At 41.6% G+C, this 24,983-nt stretch overlaps 1 protein-coding gene across 6 annotated transcripts in view; it reads left to right on the top strand.

Moving 5' to 3' along the window:
• si:dkey-237h12.3 (teneurin-3) overlaps positions 1–24,983 on the top strand; it is a 186,729-nt gene that overhangs the window by 106,058 nt on the left and 55,688 nt on the right. For 4 of the 6 annotated variants that reach the window (XM_061047579.1, XM_061047576.1, XM_061047575.1 and 1 more), the window contains 8 exons: positions 2,003–2,220; positions 7,748–7,958; positions 10,417–10,518; positions 12,187–12,381; positions 13,474–13,674; positions 20,201–20,386; positions 23,488–23,508; positions 24,880–24,903. In XM_061047579.1, the coding sequence (XP_060903562.1) occupies positions 2,003–2,220; positions 7,748–7,958; positions 10,417–10,518; positions 12,187–12,381; positions 13,474–13,674; positions 20,201–20,386; positions 23,488–23,508; positions 24,880–24,903 (1,158 nt within the window). The remainder of the gene's footprint in view (positions 1–2,002; positions 2,221–7,747; positions 7,959–10,416; positions 10,519–12,186; positions 12,382–13,473; positions 13,675–20,200; positions 20,387–23,487; positions 23,509–24,879; positions 24,904–24,983) is intronic. The other 2 variants (XM_061047578.1, XM_061047577.1) reach the window with 1 other exon arrangement.

Below are 24,983 nucleotides of genomic sequence, written 5' to 3'. Positions count from 1 at the left end.
TACACATTTTTTATATCATTATGATGCAGTCTGAGGAAGATCAAGCTTGCTATCTTCTACCTTCAGATTAATTAGTGCAAATGTAGTGGTCAGTTTTTGATTGAGGAGGCACATTTTGCAAACTCAGGTATTTTGAAAAGAAATAAAGATCAACGGAAAAACATAAAACCTGTGATTTAAAGCTAATATGAGTTCTAATTCTTTCTGTGATTGCCCTGCATTATATCAGTATTTAAGATGCAGATCTCAATGGAGACTCGGGGAAAACGTCACAGATGTAAACACGAAGGCCAGTTTGGATGAGAAGAGTCCTGATGCAGACCACTTTATAATACCATGTGTGGATCGGGTGTAAACGTTCCAACAAGTTCTTGTCCCCTAATGACAGATTAACAAACGTAGTAGCAAAAGCAAACATGAAACCTGACTCTACCATGAAGCTGCGGAGGAGAGATACCGCTCCTCTGACCTGGTCAGAAGTGAGTCCAATGAGGCTGCAGGTAATTAACTTACTTTAAAACAAAGGTTAAAGGATCTTTAAACACTAAAATACAAATTAATTAAAACAAGTTAAAGGGTAAAATGACGATTAAGAGAGACAAATTGCCACTGGATGCCATTTGGCCTCGGGAATGACAGAGTGAAATATTTGCTTGCTCGATGCCCAGTCAGCCTTAAGAGTTTATTGGGATCTTTCACCTCCTGAATATTAATTAACTTCCTCCAGACAGCTTTGTACTGCCTAATCATAATCTTGGACCGTTGTGTATTCAACAACAAGCAAGCAGTGCGATCCGGGCTCACCTTTACAGCAAAAGCCACCAATTTAATCCGTAAGCCGGCCCAGGTATTTAGCATGCACGACCATGAAAGCATTAATTGAGTTGAGCGGGGCAGGCAAAAGCTCAATTGTTTAAACTCGGCTAGATTTAAATCCTCATAAGTACTGCTAATTAAGATAGCATGAGGCAGGTTTTGGACTGTTTAAAAGCAATCAATAGGCAGTTATTATTCTCCCTGGAGGCAAACTTGGCTTCCTGTCTTCACTTTGACTGAAGCCGAAGTGACAGGCGATGACCTCATTACCACGCACACCAACACTGAGGGTAGCAAATAGTGGATGTCTGGCACAAACAGGTACGCTCATCGTCCTCTGTTTACACACAGGTGCACGCACTTTAAACGCTTCTTACGAGACGGGGGAGCAAAGGTTGAGTTGTTATTATGCACCGGGACAAGTCTGCATCATCCACCCTTACGTGTAAAAGTCATTGGCACGGTAAATTGTAAAGAGCACAGCTGCGTTACCTCTATAATAGAGCTCGAGACTGCAAAGGCTTCACAAATTCTTCTTCTTCTTAACAATGAGGTCTGATCGTTAAACCGCACATTGCAGGCTTCAGTTTTTCATATAAGCATGACTCATAATAAGAACATCCTTTTGTCGAGTGAGGACATAGTTTAAGGTCACGATTGGTAAAAACTATTTTGATTTGCTGTTATTGCTCTGGCGACATAATGCTCAGTATTTGTGACAGATTCCATTTAGACCTTATCTGAGATGTAGCCTCTGTGAGTCATCGACAACACAGGGAAGATGGGAGAGGAAGGTATTCTTATAAAAGGCCAATTATATTTGGTCTTTTCTGGAGGGGGGGTGGGGGATGGTGAGCAGTGCATCATGGACTACAGAGAAACATAATGTTCAATCCTGTCTTTCTGAGTCATCACTCATTTGCGTATGACTACCCCATTGTGTAAGGTCCTGGCATGGATGAGATTGTGAATTATAAATCAGAAGATAGATCCGGCATTTAGTGATATTGAAAGATCAAAGACTGGCACAAAGTCCAAGATTGTGTTTGAGATGTGAGTGTGCAGGGTTTAGCTGAAAGGCTCTGTCATGACTGATTCATCCCGTATCACTGTGCTTTTTCAAATATGAATCTTAAACTCCTTTCATACAGTAATGTGTGTGTGGTTGTTTTTTATTGTCTTCCAGGGAGAACAACCAATGTGCTCCACCAGGAGAACAACTCCATCGATACTGGACAGGTGGACATAGGGAAGCGGGTGGCTCAGAGCGTCCCACCGGGGGTCTTCTGGCGTTCTCAAGTAAACATGGAGCAGCCTCGCTTCATCAAGTTCAACATCTCGGTACAGAAGAACGCACTGATTGGAGTTTATGGACGGAAAGGTCTTGCGCCATCTCACACTCAGGTAAAAAGCTCTTGTGAAATATTTTATATAAATGTTGTTGAGATTAATGAAGCAGTGGCAATGGCACCGTGTTGATTAACTTTGTAAACGTTCATGTGCTTTCTCCCACAAATGAAAAGTTCAGTTTGTTTCAGCTACATTTCTGAAGCCCTATCTGCACGGGATGAGAATAAGAATAACCTGGGGACCTTTGGTAATTTGTAATAATTGCAGAGGACGTCTGTGTTTTTAATCCCGTTTGAATCAACCATGTCTGTCATTTGTGAAGTGAAAATCCAGGGAAATTAGTCTACCATATTTCAGCACACAAAGATGTCCTCTGATGATAGTATTCACGTCCTTAATTTGGGGTGGTATTTATTTTTTAATGAAGTTTTCCGTGGCTCTAAAGTTAGATGCTGCCACCAGAGACAAGGTGGTCATCATGCAGCGTCTCACCGTGTTCAATCAGAACTGTCAGTAAATAGGAGTAATAACAGGCTTTGCTTTTCCTGTGAGACTGTGATGCACCAAGCACTGACGTTAGGGGGTCATTTCCAAATTACCCGAGGTCCCCATTGGCGGCTCTTTAGAAGAGTTTCCTACATTCTGTCCTCCAAAATCATTCCTCAGGATATAGTCCTTTATAAAAGGGGGATGCCATTTGGTAGTTGTGTTACAAAATGTTATATTGGAAATGAGGCAATGAGGTAATTAAAGGCTCAGAGAAAATGAGACTTTAACTTAAAGGTCACATATCCTCCTCCTCTTCAATCAGTTTAAATAAGTCTCAGAGCTCCTCAAAGTTTCTTGTTCTAAATCCACTCTGATCCTGTATTTGATCATGTCTATGAACCCCTCTATTTCAGCCCTGCTCAGAACAGGCTGTTTCTGTGTCTGTACCTTTAAATATGTAAATGAGCTGTGTCTGACCACGCTGACCAAGTCTAATAATATTCTATGTTTGTTTTGGTCTCAACCAACTCTTGATTAAATATCTTTTCATCCTCTAAATGTTCCACTTAGTCTCCATCTTATACAGCGAGATTCAACCTTTGTCTCTCTTCTCTGTCCATCTTGTTTTGGGCAGGAAGTGTACTTTTGTATTTTGGAATACCACACACCACAGTGAGAAAACATTCAAATTGTACGCCATGAACATAGCGTGGTCAATCACAACCTCGTGAATGAATCCAAAGAGGCTAAAAGGAACTGAGACGTTTATAATGATGATAACAACAGCAATTTTCTTGGTTAATTTCTATAAGCCCTAATAAAAGAAATGAGCAGTTTGTTGCTAAAGAAGAATCAACAATGTTCCACCCCAATATAGGGCCCATTATTATCTACCTTTATGGGATTAGCTCTTATTTATTTTCTAGACATGTTTGCATTTGCAAATTAAAACTGTGCACTATGATTAATCTGAGTTTCGTCTCAGCTCGGTTTGTCTGTGTGCGGGCATGCAAGTCTTCCACTCTCACTGAGCTTCTGCCGTTTGCAAATTGAAGTGTTTCCAAAATGTCTGATGTGTCACTTGGATGACATTTCTAGGCATTCGAACGTCCGACGTCCTGTCAATGGTGATGGAAGCACTCAGACAATGGCCATTTTCCACAACACTTGACTGCGAAAGCTCTTAGCTTCACCTCCATGACATTCTCTCGTTGTAAAGATGGGCTTCACTCGAGTGTTAGACACTTAGGGGCCATCCTTTGATGGAAGAAAGGCCGACGTGAGTGACAACAGGTGAGCTGGATTGCACATTCAAGGTGGGGGAAAAAAGAAAGAAAGAAAGCCCAACAAAATCAAAGACCAAAGGGTACTAATTAACGAGACACTACTTTTATGTCCCGGGCAATTGTTGCACAGACACTCAAGCTTGTCAATGCTGGACACTGTGTTCATTGTGGCAACGTCTAAATTACAAACTGTTCAGAGACCAGGGGCACAAATCAATGCATTTACTTAACTGAGCATGAAAGAGCCCAATGAGAGATATTGATGGTTGGTTGTATTCACAGCTTGGAAGACAAGACAACATTTAAGTGAAACAGCCTTTCCACCTTTCTCAAATATAGACTTCCTGCATCTCCTATTGAGCGTCTGTCTGGGCGGCTACAAACCAAACAAGTTAAGCAACAAAGTTTTCGGCTTTTTCTAAAGGATCTGCGCTCACTTGTAATCAAGTTCAGTCAAGAGGAAGAATTATTTGGCTCTGAGAGTTCCTCCTCTGTCCATGGGGCATCCATTGGTCTCTTGGCTGTTTTTCTCTGGTATTGTTGGATTGGGATGAGTTTATAGGTGGTGTGTGTGGGAGGTTCACGTCGGCTAATCGAGATGTATGCACTTTGCCAGGAGGCTTTGGTCTCCCTGGATGAACTGTTTTATTACTTCCCCCTCAAGCCGAAAAAACACAAAGAAGTCAACTTCCTCCAGGTTAATACCCCTCCCCTGGCCCCCCTGCTTTCCCTCCAAGAGGGTTTAAATCACAGTGTTGAGTCCACCTGGCCCTTGTATTAACCCTGAGTAGTTTGCAAGTCAAAAGAAAGGTTGCTAGGGTCCGCTGTTCATCACATTCCTGAACACTAAATCTGCTTTTAATGTATTTTTTCAGTCCGTTAATTCAAAGTCTGTTTGTGTTTCTTTGAGCCTGGATTTTGTGTCCTCGCTGATTCAAAGCTGCATTGATTAATTTTTTGGCCACTAGGGAGTAAAAAAAACTCAATAACAGGATGTGTGGAGAAAATAACCAGATTATTAAGGTTGCTTTTGGCTTAAGTGTTAGCAAGCGCTTGCCCAAATACTCATCAATTACAAACAGAGTATTCATTAGGAGTTGTTTTTCTGCCTCTCTGGCTGATAAAAGAAAAGTGCAATATTTACTTTCCTGATCATTTCGGCGGCTTTTTAGCCACTTGAAGTTACCGGGCTGGCTCCTTTCTTTGTCTGTCTGCCATTTGGAGCCGTGCAGGTAGCGTGGCGTCGGTCCATCTTGGATTTATTGGTGATGAAAGCGTCCTGCTGCTTCTAGAAAAGGGTTTGGTGAGGATTTTAATTGGCTCTCATGGCGGGCCCTTGAATCAACAGAATAAGCTTGGAGAGGCTGAAGAGTTCAATGGAGGGCCTGGTTAAGGTGGAATTTTGGTTTTGAGTAAAAAGCGTTTCTCGTGTGTCTTTTTAAATATCATAAATAAATCCTGAGTAATGCAAATTGAGTACAACTATTATAAATGAACTATCTTACTGAACGGTCCAATTCCATTTTTTTTTTTATAGTTCCCCCCCCCCAAAAAAAATGTAAAATTTAAATTTACTTTAAGTTTATTCAATGTTTAAATGGGGGCTTTGCTCACCTGCAACACATTTCCATATCCCTCACATATCCCTTTACTTTTTATTTCCTGATGCATGCTTCATTTCAATTCAATAAACATAATTTGTCCCTGCGGGGGTTAATTCAACGGGACATGGAGCAGGAGCATGTAAGCAAAGACAATGCAAGGTAGACGAAAAATATAAACTAAAAAATGAAATACAGATTAAAATACAGAAAAGATAAAGTAGATTTTTTCAGGCACACCCGAGACCCACTGAAAACAGCTCAGCGACCCCATTATGGGTCCAGACCCACGGGTTGAGAACCACTGCTTTAAACCATTTCTTACTCTTTTTTTTAAATCTATTTTTTAATTTATTTTTAATTAATTATGTGCTCATTATTTAAAAAACAATAAATGAGTCATCTCTGTGTGTATCAGCCAACAATCGACGGCTTAACAGTTCATCTAAAGTCTCTAAAAATAGCCTCATCGTTGGATTTAAATCTGAGCCCTTACATATACCATTTCTGGAGCCAAGTGTGCATCAACCTGGTGAGCAGCCTACTGACTCATCCCCATCCTGAGTGTTCACTATAGACTCAGTACATCTGTGTAGCTAGCGCCTGCTATAGCCAGGGGATCTGTCTGCATCTGCTCCTCTGCAGCCTGTGAAACCTGCTCGGGGATTGCTGGTATGTGTTGTTACGCTGCTTTCTGCTGCAGTGCTCCGTCTAGCCTACAGCTTCAGTCAGACGCAGGTTCAGGTGTTGAGCAGGTGCGCTGAGAGCAGATGCAACGCTTCACTGGTTTCACTTGGCAGGGATAACTCGTTACTCCTTGTTTACCCCCCTAAATCAATGTTTGCATGGAGGAAATAAAGAGAGACTGCTGCTCTGCAAACATATAGGAGAGAAAATAAGCCCGGGGTATGTTCTGTGCTACATTTGTTTTAATGTATATTATACCGTCTGTGACTGTACTGCGTTTACACACACATTGTTTATTTTTCTAGGGTTAGACTGCTCTGATTACCTGTGGATGATATTTATTTAAAGGCACAGTATGTAAACTCCACCACCAGGGGGCTCTCAATCAAAACAATAACGAAAGATGACGTCGAGGCTGGCGGGGAATCATGGGAGTGATTCTCTCTGCTACTCCCCCTCACGCCTCATGAAAACAAACTCTGAGTTGACCGTAGTCATGACGACCGGCTGAAACCGACCTGTGGAAGAGAATATGTTTACAGACGAGTATAATTTACATGAAGTTTTTATCACAGCAGCACAAACAGCAACAGAACAACAGCTTTCAGCAGCAGCAGCTCACGCCTCCTTATGCGGCGGCCTTTGACAGAACATCTGGTGTTTCCACGGCAACGATAAACATGTTGTGTCTGTTATGGCGGCTACGACAACACATTAAAATACAGATTTCTCTGGCTTGATATACTTGGAAATATTTGAGGTACAAAATATTCTATATTTAAAATAGGTTTAGTCCATTTTTTATGCATTTCTACGTTTAACATTTAATTACCAGGATTATGAATGTATAATCCTCGCTGTTTTAAGTGTTAATACATAATTAAAACATGTCAAAAAGTAGTCACAGTATCTAGAAGAAGTGTGCAGATGATGTCTGAGGAGAAAGTTATAAAATGTTCAAAGATGCCTCCATGGGAAGTTTCTTTTTCTTTGTCTCTATTTGTCTTTGACTCGGCCTCCACCAGCAGCGAACATCTCTCCACAAATTTGTAGTATGTGCATCCACCCGGTACATGATCAATGTTAATTTAACAGATTACTCAAAGATCCTCAGCAGACTCTCTTTAAGTGCACTCTCATCACAGATAACAATTTGTATTTTTTTGGGAATATTTACCCCAGAGCCCGTATCGCCTCAATCAGCATACAAACAAGTCTGCAAACAACATCTATCAAGCCCAAATAACTGTCTGGGAAAAATCAACATTTATTAAACTGCAGTATTTGCTATGCACACAAAACCTGCTCTGCTCGTGTCTGGCGTTATGACTTTGAAGAGTTGCACTCAGACTGTTTGAGGAATGTCTGAAGGAGCCGCATACAAAGCATCAAACACAAGAAGATATAAAGTCCTTAAACTCCCGCCTTCTCCTCCGCCTCGTTTAAATAGTCTGAAATTAAAATAACAATCTCTCTCTCTCTCTCTCTCTCTCTCTGTTTTTTTTTTTTTTTTTATAGTATGATTTTGTGGAGTTGCTGGACGGCAGCCGGCTCATCGCCAAAGAGCATCGCACCCCGAGCGAGCCGGAGACGAGAGCCCGTCTGGACCACCCAGTCACCGTCAATCAAGCCGGATTCATCCAGTACCTGGACTCAGGCGTGTGGCACCTGGCGTTTTATAATGACGGACGCAGCGTGGAGGCAGTCTCCTACAACACCATCATCCAGGGTACGAGGGCACACATCTGCTGCTGATGAGAGTGATTGGAGTGATGTGTAATGACACGTTTGGAGGACTTTAATTTACTTAAACAGCTGCGCCTGTAGAACGAAGAGCGAGGATGACCGCACAAACAAGCAGAACTTTTCAAACTTCCAGACAGAGTTTTATCTTTACAAACACCAACACTTTAAATGCTTATAACACCGCTTAAAATTCAGCATCAGATATTAGGGAGGTTCTCTAGTCCAGTGTTTTTTCAAAGTGGGGGTCACCAGAGAGTGCTTGGGGGGTCGTGGGAAACTTTGAGGAAAGAGGGAGTAAAATGGAACAAAAAAATAAAAAAATCTTTGTGACACATAAATCGTAATCTGTCGTTTTAGAGGATTGTTGCACCATTGAAAACTAGCTACCTGCCTCTTCAAAACATTACTTTAAAAATAGACCACAAGACCATGACTGAGCTCCAGAACCACAGAATACCACATACGCATCAAAAACCTGTCATAATGAGCCGTTACATGTAAAGTACGGCTAATGTTCTTGGTCTCAAGGTCGATATGTTTTAGTTGATGCCCGAGGAATTTATGAAATGTTGCAAGAGGGGGTCCCCGCCTGAGGTTAAAGCTAAATGGGGGTCCTTGGCATGACAAAAGTTTTGGATCCCCTGCTCTAGTCCATTGGTTCTCAACCTGGGGTTAAGGTTCACCTAGCGGGGTGCCGGAGATCTCAAGGGGGGCGGCAGGGCTTTGTTGCCTCTGAGTTTGTTAAACTTATTTTTGCACATTTGAACCAAAATGAAGATAAAACACTTCTTGGGGAGTCTATCTAAAAAGCTTTTGGTAAAAACAAGAGTGTGTAGGACTATTCTGTTCTGAGTTTTTCAATGCAAACTTTTTAAATTAGTGTTAATTTTCAACTACAATGTCTCACTTAGTTTCTCGGGCTCAGGGGGAACCACTGAAATCCAACAGGATTGATGTAATTCTGTTCGGTACTGAAGTGTGGCTCCATTTAAAAAGGTACATATTGAATATAAAAGACAAAACATTTTATGAAATTAGTTGAGGAAAAGAGTAAGCAGAAGTTAAAATGAGACAATTTGAGGGTGCAGGTAGCCTAGTGATGTTATCATGCACCCCATGTGCAGAGGCTGAAGTCCTCATCGATGCATGTCATCCCCCGACTCTCTCCTATCAAGTCAAGGCAAAAAGGGCCCAAAAATGTAACTATAAAATGAATGATTATGGAAATATAAATTGTCATGTTGCAGTTTAAAAGTGACTGAGAACTCATCTAATGCAACATAAATCACTGTGATACACTCGCTGCCCAGGAACAATACAAATATATGATATTATAAGTCTTGCACTAGTTCGGGGACGGTGCTCTGTATTGGCTGATGCTCAACTGCAGGTATTAGAGTCAGTATCAGAAAGATCAGAACATCTCTACTTTGAGCCCCCCATAGGAGGGAGCTCCAGGTTTTGATTGGACGATACTGGATTACTGTGCTCCACACTGTAACACGAGGCCATACGCAGCATTGATCCCTCAGTCCTAACAACCTCGTCAGTGTTCTGAAGTCTGTGAAATTTCCTTGTGGGTTTTGAGGTTGGAAAAACACTCAAGGTGGAGTTAACTATTTTCTTTCTCTATTTCCTTCGGGGGAGATGTATCGATCCGCCCCTACAAGAACCAAGGTATTGACTAGAGAGGAGGAGGAGAGGGGGGGGGAGGGGGGTGTCAAAATTGCCTGGGTCCGACACAGGCTTGATGAACATCCGATACAAGCGCAGAGCAATAACCAAAGAAAGAAAGAAAAAAAAAATTTCCCTCTTAACGCCCATCAAAATGAGGGGGTCCCGGTCTTCTGGGGGTGCCCTTTATGAGCGATGGTCTGTTGAATGAACACGAGATCTGTCTGCAGGATGTGTCAGATTAACTTCAACTCAGAGAGGATTTGAGCTGTAAACACTCAGGAGATTGCATGGCTTGTGTGGGCATGATCAGTCATTCAAGGGTGGTGGGAGGGGAGGGGGGGGGGGGGGGGTGAGGTGCTAGAGGAGTCGGGAGGAAAAAGGAAAAATGTGTCAAGGAAATGGAATTATTTGGTCTAATTTAAAATGCCTGTGTGGCTTTTTGCTTAACATGGCTTAGGAGGGGAAGGGGTCGCGGCTGCAGTACACACGTTATGGCGGCTTAGACCTTAGTGGGACATGGACAAATAGCTGTAAATGTATGCCATGCCTGATACCAACGCTGCAGATAAGGGACGCTCAGAAAAGCCCAGATTCATGCAGCGGGAGGGGAAAAAAAAGATAAGTTAGTATCTGGGTTGTCTGGCAGTATTTCTTAAACTGTACAATCGTTCAAATGTTATATCGAGGAGAAATGCCAGATTTGCTGTAATGTGACAGTTTGAGTTATTAATAGTTGTAACTGCTCTCTGCTGCTGTGCCCACAGACTCTGTCATGGAGTGCACACACAACTGCTACGGCAACGGAGAGTGTGTGGCGGGATCCTGTCACTGCTTCCCGGGATTCATAGGGCCGTACTGCTCCAGAGGTAAATCTCAAACTCGTTTTGTTTTTTTTTCATTCTTACTCTGCCCTTTCAGAAAAAAAATGATTCAAGAACCAAGTTTAACTAAAAATAAAAATCCTTCGATCTCTTCAGGGATCCAGCTATGGAGATTGTTTTGGTTTTATTTGTGCAGATTTCTGAGATATTTCTGAGATAGAAAAAAAAGATTCAAGAAGCAAGTTTAACAAATAAAACCCTTCGATCTCTTCAGGGATCCAGCTATGCAGATTGTTTTGGTTTTATTTGTGGAGGTTTATGAGATATCTGCTGCCGAACACAATGAAGTTTAATGAAATTTTTCATCTTGAGTGTATGGGAGTGAAGGGAAGTCTTGTAAAAAATGGAATATTTTAAAATCTGTGCACATAAAATCTACATTCAGTACGTAGTTATGGCTGCATCTATCAGTCTCCAGACACAACAATAAACAGCTGCGTTTAAAGGAATAGTTAGACATTTTTTAAACCTTCTTGTGTCTGTGCACTCAATATATTGCTTTTGCATGTTTGTAACATGTTGCATGTTGCTCCTTATTTCCATTGTTCCCCCGGCAGCTGGTACCAAAGAAGAAAGAAACAGTCCAGCCTGTACAGCAATGATAACAGCTGATTGTTATTTAATGATTTCTTTTTTTTTTTTGTACTGATTTGAAGGAAATGCAAATTAGCTATAGATGCTGTAGTGTGAGGCAGCAGGTTTACTTGCTCCATACTTTACAAATAAAGATTACATAAACGCAGTAAAGGTACTGGTAGGAAGATTTTGTTCACTTTGGACAGAGCGACAATTATTTTTATGCAAAGCCTCCAAACTTATTTCATGTTTACTCGCCTTTTTGACATTTCTTGTGGCTACGGCCATGAAGCCTGTCATTACGGCGAGTGCCACTGCAACCCGGGCTGTGGAGGGATCAGCTGTGAGATCCTGAGGAGCACTTGTCCACTCACCTTTTTGACATTTTTGTAGCTTTTATCTTTTTACTTTTAACCGTATCTTAACTGTGCCTTGTTTTGTCTTGATGGTGTTTGAGTTTATGTTGTTTTATTAACTTGAGAGTATTCTGCTGTTTGTTTGTCTGTCAACAAACTTAAAAAAAATGTTTAAAAGGTACCAGATAAATAAGCTATTATCGATATGTATAATTTTCCTACGATGGAATATAAGGGCCATCTTAAAGAAAAAAAATCTAAAATCTTTTAGATCAAATTTACAAGAATAAAATCATACATTTACAAGATTTAAATATCTTAAATTTACAAGATTAATTTCTTAAAACAATTTAAATTAGGCTACGTAAATTATTATTTTGAAAAGTTGTAGCCTATCAAAAGAGCAGCCGGCGTGAAAGCGACAAAAGGAGAACCCTTAAAGCCTTTTCCTCTGCCACAGAAGACGTTTGTTATCTCCGAACAGGCGGCTGCTTCTCTTCTGATATAAACTAAAATAACGACATTAATCTTGTAAATTTTTTACTTTAATCCCAAAATTCTAGATTTTCTTTCTTCAACGTGGCCATAATCCTCCGTCGTATTTTCCATAAAAGCATAGTAATATATAAAGTTCATCATTAAAAAGTGTATTTAATGGAACATCACTTGACATCAGATGTTAAAAATCTCGATGCTCTTTGAACCTGTTGTCTTTCCTCAGCCGCCTGCCCGGTCCTGTGCAGCGGTAACGGCCAGTACACCAGGGGGCGCTGTCAGTGCTACAGCGGCTGGAAAGGCACCGAGTGCGACGTCACCGCCTTGCAGTGCATCGACCCTCTATGCGGCGGACACGGGCATTGCGTGACGGGAAACTGTGTGTGCAACACGGGCCACAAAGGAGCCAACTGTGAACAAGGTAAAGGAAAAAAACACAGCTTCTTTCCCATCGGAGGGGAAGCTGCGAGATGCAACATGTTTGTGTGTGAATCACTAGGGGGGGATCGACACAGCCCATTGGTGAGACAATCGGTGTTTTCGACTCCGCCGAGCGGGTAATGCTCTGGATGTTTGTTATTGATAGCGAGTGTATAAATTAACTCCCCTCTTAGTGTTCAGACCACATGAGGGTACATGCTGGAACAGATTGTGCAGCGCCCCGATGATGCAGTCACCTGTCGGGGCGCTGCACAGTTGAAGACACCTGTTCAAATCGATCAGTCGATGGCATCTGCTCCTCCGCTTTTATTGAGAACGTTTTTTTTCTTCTTTCTTCCTGTCGACCTTTTTTCCACCTCTCCGCTCTCCACTTCAATGCATTCCACTTTATTGATCCCCCCCCCCCCACATGTGGACAAAAGGCAATTATCTGCTCAGATTTACATGAGCAGCTGACCTTCCATGGAAAAGATTATTGAGTCCTCTTAAAGAACATGTTGAGGTTTCTCTTTGAAATGAATCGAGTTGTGCAGAAAGAAAGGAAAGTGTGTGTAGTTCCAGGCTTGCAGATTGATTCATCGGCTCAGGTAAATTATCAATATCAGCGTCCAAGTAGATATACAATGCACAGTGTAATCAGCTCCAGATGAGGCACAATAACGTCGCTGCAAATGATCCCTTGTTAGTAATGGGTTGATTGTGTTGGTCATAATTGCCAATTATTAACCTACATCGGATAGTTGATCTGCAAATTGTTAATAGTAATTGATTATATCTGTCTCGACACTAATTGTGCTCCCTTTTCCTGACGCTAATAATGGAGCGTAATTATGCTGTCAGTGCATTCAAAGAGCCCCGTAATATAACATCGAGGAGCTGGTTAAACACAGGGGGGGAAATGACTATTAGCCACACTAAACAGCAACATGTTCAGCTGCGGTTCACCAGCCGTCGTCTGGGTGTAACGCACTTTTAGCACATTAATGCTTTGAGCTGTTTGCCAAAGTGGCCGGCACAAAAAAAAAAAGATGTTTGATACGATGGTTTGAACCTGTCTGTGTGTCCTCCTCAGTGGACTGTGTGAATCCGGCATGCTCCGGTCATGGAGCCTGTCATCACGGCGAGTGCCACTGCAACCCGGGCTGGGGAGGCATCAGCTGTGAGATCCTGAAGAGCACTTGTCCCGAGCAGTGCTCCAGCCACGGCACCTTCAACACCGACTCAGGAACCTGCGTCTGCGAGGCCAACTGGACGGGGGCCGACTGCTCCATCGGTCAGTTTCACTTTCTTTTCATTCATTCAAAACTATTTTTGTGCAACATGTTTTTGTCCCTAAAATGTCAAATGTTCAACTTTTCTTGGAGCTAATTTGAGGAGTTTTTAGGTGGTTGTGAAACAGACTGAAAATTATTTTGGTGAGCTACAAGAGCAAACGAGACCATCAGCGTCATCATAGATTATTTCTATAAAGTCTTTCTAAATGCCTGAAATCTGTCCGGGGCGCCAAAATCTACACAAACCCAAAGTTTCTCAAAGGAGCTGTGAGGCTGAGTTGACGTCTTTAATTGCCTTTTCATGCAAAGCTACAAATCTTCACATTTCACAAGATAGATCTCAGTAATATTTGGATTTATTCTTTAAAAGTTCATTCATGCCTAGTGGTTAGTGCGTCCCCTCTGATGTGCGACGGCTGTAGTCCTCCAAGCGGGCGTCTTGGGTTGGAACTTACCTGTGGCTACTTTCCCGCCTTTCATTCCCCTCTCACTCTCGCTCACTCCTTGATTTCCAACTCTATCCACTCTCCAGTCTCTACAAAAAGGCTCAAAAATAAACCTTTAAAAAATATCCATTCATGCTATGCGCCCCATGTACATAGGTTGTAGTCCAGCAGCTGTCGGTTCAAATCCGACTTCGGCCCTTTTATGCACGTCATCCCCCCAATCGCTCCACCCAACACGTCTCCCCAGAAAATTGAACTCACAAAAAGAAGGTAATTCATAATTCAACACTCAGAGATGATATCACATCGCTCTTTAATTCCTGTCAGTCATCAATGTTTCCCTGCCTTTAGTGCAGTCGTATGTGAACTGTATTAAGAAGAAACAAACAGTGCAGTCGCTTCTTAGTCTGTTTCTTTTTTCTTGTGTGGACGCTGTTTGAGTTTCTCTAACAAGTAATTGGCATCCATTTATTCCTGCATTTATTCCAAACAAACTCCCCCTTGCTGTGCGCAGACACTGCAGACATCAGGCGTCAACAGCAGCAGATGCACGAGCCATTATTAACAGGCTGTGGAGAGAAATATAAAATGTATCTCATGCTGCACATTATGTCTACATGTGGGTGTCTTTTTTTAAGACTTAATTAATTATTCAGCTGTGCACAACACAACAAACTTTAAATATTAGAAAAAACAGTGTGATATATTATTAAAAAAATGTGCAATGTTCTTAATTTATCATCTTTGTTTTTTGAACTACGTTTAGTAAACAACACAGAAATGAAATCAACCAAAATGAATTCATCAACTTCTGAAGGAATAAATCACAATTGATAGTCAAATCAGTACATTTCAGCTGTCCCTCGTCGGGACACATGAAGGGAACCGAATGATTAATAGAACATTTTAGAAATTTGCTTCACAGATGATCAATGAGAGTCTGTCTGAGTCAAGTTTTTCATCTCATGAGCCATTTGTCGCTGCTGCTGGTGCTGTCAGAGTCGTGCATCGAGCTCCAGTTTACGTTCCTCCTGCATCAACTTCACTAAAGTTCTACTTTCATGTGATGGAGGGAAAATAAAGGAGATGATATCTTTTTTTTTTATTTTACAAGAAAACCCAGCAAAAAAAAGGGAATAAACTCGTATTAGGATGTGTTCAAAACAAGCGCAGTGTGAAGTGTTAATAGAAAATGTATTCACACTTTCTCACATCCTCTTGAGAAAAACAACTTCTGATGCACAAACACAATCTCACAAAAAGTCTCAGTTTTCTCCAAGTAGGAGGAAGAAAGTAACCTGAACTGACCGCAGGCCCTCCTCCTCCCCTCCACACACACCGCCCCAAACAAAAGCTTTCACGGCTATGAGGAGACAGATGTTGACACCTGATAGCCGTGTCAGTCATGCCTGGAAAGTGTTTCCAAACAAAGAGGAGGCTGACGGGGTAAACCTCAGTCTGGACTGCTGCTCATTTCAAGCCCGTGCCTTTTGTGTTTCTCTTCCACATCGTGCCGAACAGAAAAAAGTTTGATTTAAAAAGGTCTGTGGCGGGGCGCTGATGTGACTAGTGCAGTGGGGGTCTCGAGACTATGTTAGGGGGAATGAAATGAAATTCCTTCCAAAAATATATAAAAATTCCATAATTCTGAAAATACAAACATAAAGTAGTTCCTTACAATGAGTTACAAAAATGATATGATGGTGTTTGGGCTGTGTGCCGCTGTTTGGAGAGGCCTATTGGAGTGCAAGGTTAAATGTTTGAACCACCTCCAGGGACAATGGGGGTCCCCAGTTGTTAAATAAACGCATTGTTTCCCACACTAGTTGATACCTCGGCGGGCCGCCCATGTATATTTCTGGCCACCCAGGTATCTTTTTTCGACCTGTTTTTATTTATTTATTTTAATTTGCTCATAAAATTGCTTTGTGCCCAAGAGAGCAAAAGAGAGAGAGAGAGAGAGGGTTGGAGAGAGTGTAGATATGAGAGAGGACCTCACCGCCCTCTCGACTCCTGACGAGAGATAAGACAGCAAAACCAAGAGCGCAGAATCACAACAGCAGAGAGAGAGAGAGAGGGAGCGACGTTAAACAACTATTTAACGTTTAAACGGTTAGCAATTTTACTTAAAGTTTAGTGTTTTTCTAAACATTTAGCATTTCAACTTTTAGAAGTCACTCCTCTAGTATGGAGGCTGTAGTCCTCAAAGCGGTCCGGCCTTTGGTTCAAGTCCTTTCCGACATGTCTCACCCACCGTCCTTTCTCTTGAGATTGAAAAAAACCATTAAAAAAAAATCTGTGTGTTTGCCTTATATAAGTTTAAAAACTTCATATTCATATTCAGGAAAGCTGAAGCGAATGCTTTGAAACACTCGCAGCTCGGTGGCTTGAAATTGAATGAACAAAAAATCAAACGGCTTCATTTTGTTTATCTGCTAAATAAATCAAACTGTGTGTGTGATCACAACCCCGACAATTTGGTAATCAACACTTGAAGCCAGCGTCGGTTTGAAACACAACATATGTTTGCAACAAAGCTTTGGCACATGTTCCTCGTGTGCCACCGAGCATATGTTCTTTTTGAAAACAAACATAAAACCATGTTTTTTGTTTTTCTTTCATCAGACTTGTATACTTCTCCAGAAACCGTCTTTACTATAACAGTGCCAGGGTATCATATAGCAGCGTTAGCTTTTAGCTGCTTAGCCATCTGCTTGCATCATTTGTTAGCAGCTTTGCATTCAGCGGGTTCGCCTTTCTACACAGGTAGGTGACATGTTGGTTCAAAGGCAGGCCCCTCCCATCTGTTATCTGTGCATGAGGTGCGGGTGATTTATGTGCTGTTTCCCCTGCTTAGAATAAATAAAGAGAGGAGGAACACAATGGTTGTACCGAGGCGAACAATTAACAGAAGAAGCCGAGCGAGAGGTTTTTTTATTTCTGTGAGTAAAAAGGAGGTTTGTTTTTTTTTCTGGCTGGAAATCGATTGAAAATTAAATCATAAGGAAGCAGGATGGTGCGTTCAGGGTGATAGATGGATGTGCGTAACTTTCCAAGCAGCATGCAGCCGGTTTAGCCGGTGCCGGAGAAGAAAGAATGATTGTTTCGCTGGACGGGGGAATGTTTTTTTTTTTTTTCCTTCTTATGTCTCATTTGATTTCCGTCTTTAAAGTGAAGTAATTTGTTATTCGTGTTAAAAGTGTTTAAAAATTCAAGGCACAATCCTCACACTCAGCAAGACATCTCAGGCCTGTCAATAACAGACCTGACGAGGGGGTTCAGAAGAAGTCAGAGCGGGGTTTCACCCACCTGGGCTTACGGGAGGGAGGGAGGGAGGGAGGATTCCTTCTTACTTAATTAATGCTGTGATTCTTCTTCAATTAAATAAACCTTAATTAACAAGCAGGTTGCATGGATCGACCGCACACAACCCCTATCCAGCTCGAGTCAGGGGCATGTTGAAGGCAGATAAACACTTTTGCGCTAATGAAAAATTGATTACATAGATTCTATGGGAAGGAGGGATCCCTTTGGGATCGAATGACTCCCCCTCCAGAGGCTTGCTTAATATTCTACAGTGTCGGCTCGACTTAATCAGAACCATCCAAGGTCCCTCAATCGAAGAAAAACTCCATTCAGCGAGGGGGGACGGAGACAGTTAAAGAGGGAGCCTCTTTAGAGGGGATTGTGGGTAAAGCAGTGGAGGTGGAGCGGCTTAAATAAATAATAATATACACAAACAACATAGGCACATATTTAATCCATGACTTGTTACATTTCCTGCAGCAGAATGACGTCTCTGGGCTAATTTGCTTTCCCCGCAGGCAGTGCCAAGTTTTTCAAAAAGTCACAAACTTTTCCGTTATGGGGCCGTTTGAATTTCCTGGAGCATCTAGTCACTTAAAATGTGAGGACATACTTGAGCTACTTTCCTCTAGCACACTGACGGCTATTGTCGCAGCGGAAAAGCTTTATGGCTCTTGTGTTTGAAAAGCTTTTTGATGGCAGCTCTCGGTTCCACTAAATGAACATTTCTTATTCCCTCACAAGAGCAGCCGCAGCAGCTTGTCTCGTGTTTATAGCTTCAGCCCGGTGCAGACTGACTTAACTTACCACCCATGGATTACATCTTTTTGATTTCTGTACTTCTCTGACGATTGCACAGATCCATAACAGCTGCTCTGCTGTTTTTCTGATTCTCCCCCGCTCTGGAAGAAAGCATGTTGATCTAACATCTCTCAGAGTTCAGACATAAGAAACCTGCTTAAAATCCATAACCCCTCGCCTCAGTCTGCCAAAGCCATCATGCAAATGAACCTCCAGAATATGTAAAAAACCTGAGAAGTGCTTGTTTGGAAAGTTTTTAAGACGCACAAAGTGATTGCAGTGCTTTCCTTGTTCTTGTGCTCTGACTTCTGACATTTTGATTAATGACAGGTTTTGTTTCATTGTAGGGCGTCTGCACTTTATGGAGACAGAAATTGGTCCATAAAATTACAGGAGTCTCTGATGAAGATGACTTAAAGTGGCTGCAGACACAAAAAAAACGACAAGAAAAATCCTGTTTTGCTTTTTGTGTGGGCATGTAAGGGGGGGGGGTGTCTTTTCTATTATCATATCATGCACAAATTAGAATCCTCAACGATATCTCACTACATTTGCCATTTAATGGATCTGAACTGAATCACATATCATGTGTCCGCCATCATAAGGACACAATGCTCCACGTTTCTTTAGGATGCTTTAACATGCTTTACATGACATTAGCATTGCTTTGCACACAAGCCGCCTGTAATGTGTTGCAGTGCTGTTACATGGCGACTGTGGAGTACAGATTAAATGTCCAGCACTGATGATTTTAGGGAATTTATTACAGCCTGAAGCCATAAAAGTAATAGGACTATATATCAAGATTAATATCGTACTTTTAGAGGAAGATTTACCGTCTCTTTTTTTTTTCCTTGTACGGCTATTTATTGTGTATTTTGGCAGCCAAGTGGCAGCCAAATAAAATTGAATAGGGGGATAGTGTTGCAGAGCTCTGAGTCTGACATGTGCTGTGTTAACCACATAACAGAGCATCCTGCTTTATGTAAAAAAAAAAAAAAAACATTCTGAAGACGAGAATATTTTCATTTTTTCAGGTTTTTAAAAAAAAAAATTAGGGACAATACTTTTAAGCAATGTTGTAGTAAAGACCACGCTAACCGAGACTAAGAGACCGGAGTGCTCTGAGACAGAGACCTTTAGGGATCGAGACAAGACCAAGGCCGTAAATATCACTGAAAAATCATCAGCTTGTGTGCAGCACCGGGAAGGTTGATGATGTAACCGGGGCATAAAAAAATCAAATTCTGAATGAATTGAAGTTATTTGTTCTTTTAAAAAGAGGCGTTTTCCTTCTAATCATAGTGATGACGTGGAAAAATAACCAATCAGTGGCGGTCTTGACCGGTCTTGATTTGAAATCTGGAATCGGCCAGTCTGAGACCGAGACAAAACCGAGGAAAAATGATTTTGATTCTCAGACGAACATTTATAACACTATAACATGATGAAATGTCTATAGGACGTCTATCCATGGCTAATTTTGCAGTCCTTGACTTTTAAGAAATAACAAATGTGATACAACAACTCTGTAAAAAGACAACTGCATCAGAAATAAGATAAGCAGTGACACAGATGCATGAAAAAACAACATTTGGGATTCATAAACCAAGAGAAAGCCGAAAATTGCAGATATTTTCCCACGAGAAAATAATGCCTCTGCAGTGAGCTTTAACTAAGAAATTCAGTATTTTTCAACCATATGCCTCGACAGAGCCGTGCTTCTCTTTAACATATTTTCTTTATTTTTTTTAGGAAAAGAGTTAGAAAACATGTTGTGTTTACAGTTAAACTTCTTGGCCCACTTTAACCGTCGGAGCCAACACGTCTCAGAAAACATCAGAGTGTTTTTTTTTTTCAGCAGTGGCAGCTGCATCAGTGCAGAATACAAAAATTCAGCAAAAAAAAAAAAAAAAAATCCTTTTTCCGAACAGAAGCTTCATGTCTCCATGGCTTTTTCTTTCTGTGACAGAGGTGTGTGTGGTGGACTGCGGTCCCCACGGCTCGTGCATCAGCGGTGTGTGTCACTGCGAGGAAGGCTGGACAGGACCGGAATGTGAGCAGAGGGACTGTCACCCACGCTGCATCGACCACGGAGTCTGCAGGGAGGGCAAGTGTGACTGCCACCAAGGCTGGACGGGTGAACACTGCACCATCGGTGAGCCACACACAGCACCGCCTGCACGCCTACACACACTTGACAGAGGGCCACAAGAGTGCAGAGAATATCTCTTTATGGACAGGCTTAAAAGGGCGGCTTTGGAGTGTGAGTGTCGGTGCTTCTGTACAGTTTGGAGAACATCATGACTCACTTGTGTTGCTGCCTTCCTGCTCCAGACACGTACATAATGCATGACACCCCGATGGCACATTAGCACTTTTAGGTGATATTTAAGTACTGAGAGATTCACTGCTGGTTTTCCTTACAGCTGAAATGATGGATGCAAACATCCTGTCTCAGATCTTAGTCTCTACACTTTTACTTGTTTTCTTTGAATGTTTGTTAAAGCAGACTCTGTAAACATTTCTCATACTTTATGTCAGTACATTTTCTAAAGTGCATCGATTCTTCACTGCTTTATTCAAATAGTATATCTTCTGTGTGTTTCTATACTTTACTCATACTTACACTCCTTCTCAACACGACTTTAGAGCAAAATATTGACCTTCTCTGTTTTAATCACTAATCTACCGTTTTGTATATTTCATATCCACAATTTAAATTCAGGCTACTTGATATGTTGTCTTTTTAATTAGAGCCCGACCGATTTATCAGCCAGCCGATAATATCAGCCGATATTGGCTTATCCAGTGACTATCGGTATAGGCTAATTTTATCACAGATATGCGTAGATATTTCTCAATTTGTTCTCCAGTGAAATAGCATTTTATTGTAGTTTAATTGTATCACACAAGCAGTTCTCTGTCACCAGCAGAGGGCGCTATATGGATTACAACAAACATTATCACTCCAGAGTGTCGAGCGATGATGCTCGTACATGTCCAGTTGAGTGACCATCTTGTCTTTGTTGTAAATCTTTTCTACACGTATTTGATAAGTGCATTTGAGGGATCAACACAATAAATGTGGATATCTATCGCTATAGATCAAACATAAATCTAAGAAAGATATAGATTTTTTATCGATATCAGTATCGGCCCAAAAAATCTCATATCGGTCGGGCCCTATTTTTTAAAGCTAAAATTATTTCCAGCTTAACTACATGTCAGTGCAACAAAATAATCGTTTTGCATCTTATATAATTAGTTGTAAACATTTCATTGAACATAAAATAAATGTGAGGGGTCTTTGTGCATGCTCTTGACATCATCAGTACTTTGACTTTTTGAAGCATTAAGTGTATATTGTTTGCGATACTTCCACATATTTGTTCTTGTACTAACATAAGATTATTATTCCAGGACTTCTTCCTACACTGGAGTTTGTTGATGTCCACTTCTAAGGAAGTTTAAGCCATTGTGAAGTTTTCCTTCAGGGTTTTGTCACAGAGGCGATGTGGAGAATGTCGGCCCATCTTTCAGTTTTGTTCTCTCTTCTCAAAATCCTTCATTCTGCAACCCCCCTCCAATCAACTTTTTTTAATTTCTTCATCATCATCATTGAGATATTCCACCTTTCCGACAGCTCAAGTGATGCTCCCCCGTATTAGCAAGTCAAGGGCAGGTATTTAGGGAGCCAGAAAGCCGCGGGAAGGCCTCTTTGGAATATCATTTTTTCTGAAATGGCAGCGCTTCACCTGGCAGTAATGAGGATAATGAGTTCTGAGATGTCGCTTCCTATTGACCTTTAACACAGACTGCCTCGACACCTTACCCCCAGTCAGAGGTCCCGTAGTTAAACCCTGACACCCCGCGTCAAACCGCATTCCCCCAAGTGTCATCTCCAACCTCTTCATGACGACATATCCCCCTGGAAACAAAGATCTGCCTCTCCACACTATTGAACCCCCTAATTATGTATTTACAAGTTCTCTCATCAGAGAGCCCCGGTGTGGAACGAGGATCCTTCTCCAGAGGGGCGGGGGAGAGAAGATTGTTGTCGGAGGGGTCACATTCCTGATCTTATTAATCTTTTTCCCTCCCTCAGGGCCCGGCCGTGCAGCGTCCATTTTCCCTTTTTCTTTTTCTCCCCTCCTGTTCAAGGAGAAGTCACTCCTTGCTGTGGATGCAGCGGGGGGATGAATAGGCAGTGCGTTACCTTTTTTTTTTTGCCTCAGACAACCGGGAGCTTATTTTGTCTTTCAAAGCCCCCTGAATAACTGCCATTTGCACAAAGCGCCTTTTAATCACATTACATGGCCGGAGCTTGAATAGAAGACTTCCTCGGCCATTCTTTTGTCGCACGGCATCTAGATCCTGTTTTATATGCAAGGCTTAACCCATTGTCGCCGCTTTTCTCAGCGATGCAGTTTACCACTAAGGTGTTTTTGATTCAGCTTAGTGTACTGCCTGCTCATTGGCGTGCAGTTGTTGAAATCGCTGGAGTGGAAGTGACGGCGTTAAAGGGGGCGGGAGGGAGGAGTGGGGGGGGGGAGAATAAGGAAGTTTGGTTTGCTGCTTCATGATGCGTTCATATTAGACTGTGCCTCTTCCTGACAAGCAGACAGTCAAATGTTTTTGAATTAGCCCCCCCTCCCTTTCCCCCCTTTCTCGATGAAACCGGCTCATATGTATGGTCTGAAAAACAAAAGAGTGTTATAGCACTCAGATATCAAGAGAAACAGTGTGTCCTCTCTTTGTGTTAGCCCGCCTTTCCTCTGGCAGAGCAAAGCAGACGGAGAGTGTTAACGATGAATATTTTACTCGGCTTAAGATGCTGAATTCATTTATGCTGCTTCCTACGGACAGAATTAAAATCACAGCTACAGAAGAAAAAGTGCTGATTTATTTTATTTTATTTTACCACTGATGCATCTATAATTCTGATTAATCACTTTCTGATTTAATCGCTGCTTACATTAACATTTGAAGTTACTTAAATATTATATTTCTCTCCTCTCTCGTTTCTGCTCAACTTTGAATCTTTTCCTCTAAGTCTGCAGCCTTGGTCTTTTCCTCCCTCTCTCTCTCTCTCTCTCTCTCTCTCTCTCTCTCTCTCTAGAGCCAGTTTTCTACTGATTATTGTCTGTTTGCATTCCTCTGCTTTAACTCCGACTCACACTTATTTTCTTTTCTATCCCGTGTCTGTCTGCCTGCCTGTCTGTCTCTCTTCAACTACCTCTTGGCTTACATGTATAGCCCTGGACTCCAGAGTATCAGGTAACGACACTTTGCATGAGAATTATACGCTTCATGCAGGATTATTATTATTATTTTGTTCTGATTCAGGTGACTTCATTTGGCTCTTAAAAATTATTAGGAGTGGGGATCAGTGCAGCCCCGAACATTTCAATGTTCTCAAAATATTTTCAAGATACTCCTGATTTTTGTATGTTTTCGTTAAGCTGAGTATTGCAGTAAGAAATGTGGCTTTTTTTGGATTTATTAAGCTGCAAATTTTTGTCCCTAAAGGGGGAAAAAACTGCTATTTGGTCTAATAAAATAAATGTTTCGGTCAACGTGAAGGTCAGACGCTGCTGAACCTATCACAGGGATTCTAACATTACATCTTGGACAAAAAAGGGGAACAAACCCAATTTTAATTGGTGTAAATTAATGTTAAATAATAATTTTTAAAGAGCGAAAAGTCAGCACACTGAATGTCCTTTAAGTTTCTTTTATCTGGGTAAGAGCAGCAAAACAACAACGGACGCGTTTCAGCAGCTTCGTCGTCTACGCTCCTCTTACCCAGATGAAAGAAACTTAAAGGACATTCAGTGTGCTGACTTTTCTGTCTCTTTTAGTCTTGTTGCAGTCGTGCACCTGAAACTGTATTTACTGTCGAGTGTGCTCCTTTTTTTGCTGTTTATTTTTAAACAATGATTTTTAACTGATAATGCTGCAGCAGGAATTAAAAAAACATTGGAGTCAGTTGAATTTCTGACACTTGAGCACTGCTCAAAGTATTTTAAATAATGCACCTTTAGCAACAACAAAAAAAAGATGTGGTCCCTTTGAGGTCATCGAAGAAGGACGCCTTCCATCTTTGGTTTTTTTTAAACTTCTTCTTGACCCGTCAGGCAACATGTCAACGCGCTATATTTGACTGAAAACGCCAGTGTGTCAATTTTTTGGTTTTATTTGTATTTCCAAAATCAAGAGACAATTTTTACACAATGATTCGACTCTCTATTGCCGCATGCCATCATGACGCTCTCTCAATTCCCCCCCCCCCCCTAACATCTTTAACCTCAACATTTATTTTTCATAAGTGGGCGAGCTCGCTGCACATCCTGTTACTCTTAACTCACTCACATTCGGACTGTTGATCACCTCGACGGTCCAGAGATGAAATTAGTGAAGCTAAAATGTCTCAAGGACGAGCTGAATTCTTGGTGAAAAACACACACAAAAAAAAAAAGCGTCCACCTGAAGCGAGCTGGCAGGTACATGAGCTTCACGGCAGCCGGCGTTTCCTCATGTGATGCTCGCTGTGAGTCAATGTGTTTGTCAGTCTTAGCTCTCTGCCACCACAGAGATAAGTAATTTTTCTTTTCCAAATGTTTCCCCCTCTCCTCGGTTGTGTAATAGGAGCAGTCAAGATAGGATATAAAGGTAAATTGAACCACCACCACCACTACCCCCCCCTTCACCCCCCCTCAAAGGGAGATTGTCACCAACAATCCCTCCCTGCT

This window comes from Labrus mixtus, chromosome 10 (genome assembly GCF_963584025.1).
Source record: "Labrus mixtus chromosome 10, fLabMix1.1, whole genome shotgun sequence".
Classification (NCBI taxonomy): Eukaryota; Metazoa; Chordata; class Actinopteri; order Labriformes; family Labridae; genus Labrus; species Labrus mixtus.
The sequence above is the reverse complement of the archived record's forward strand: the minus strand, read 5'-3'. Positions and strand labels throughout refer to the sequence as shown.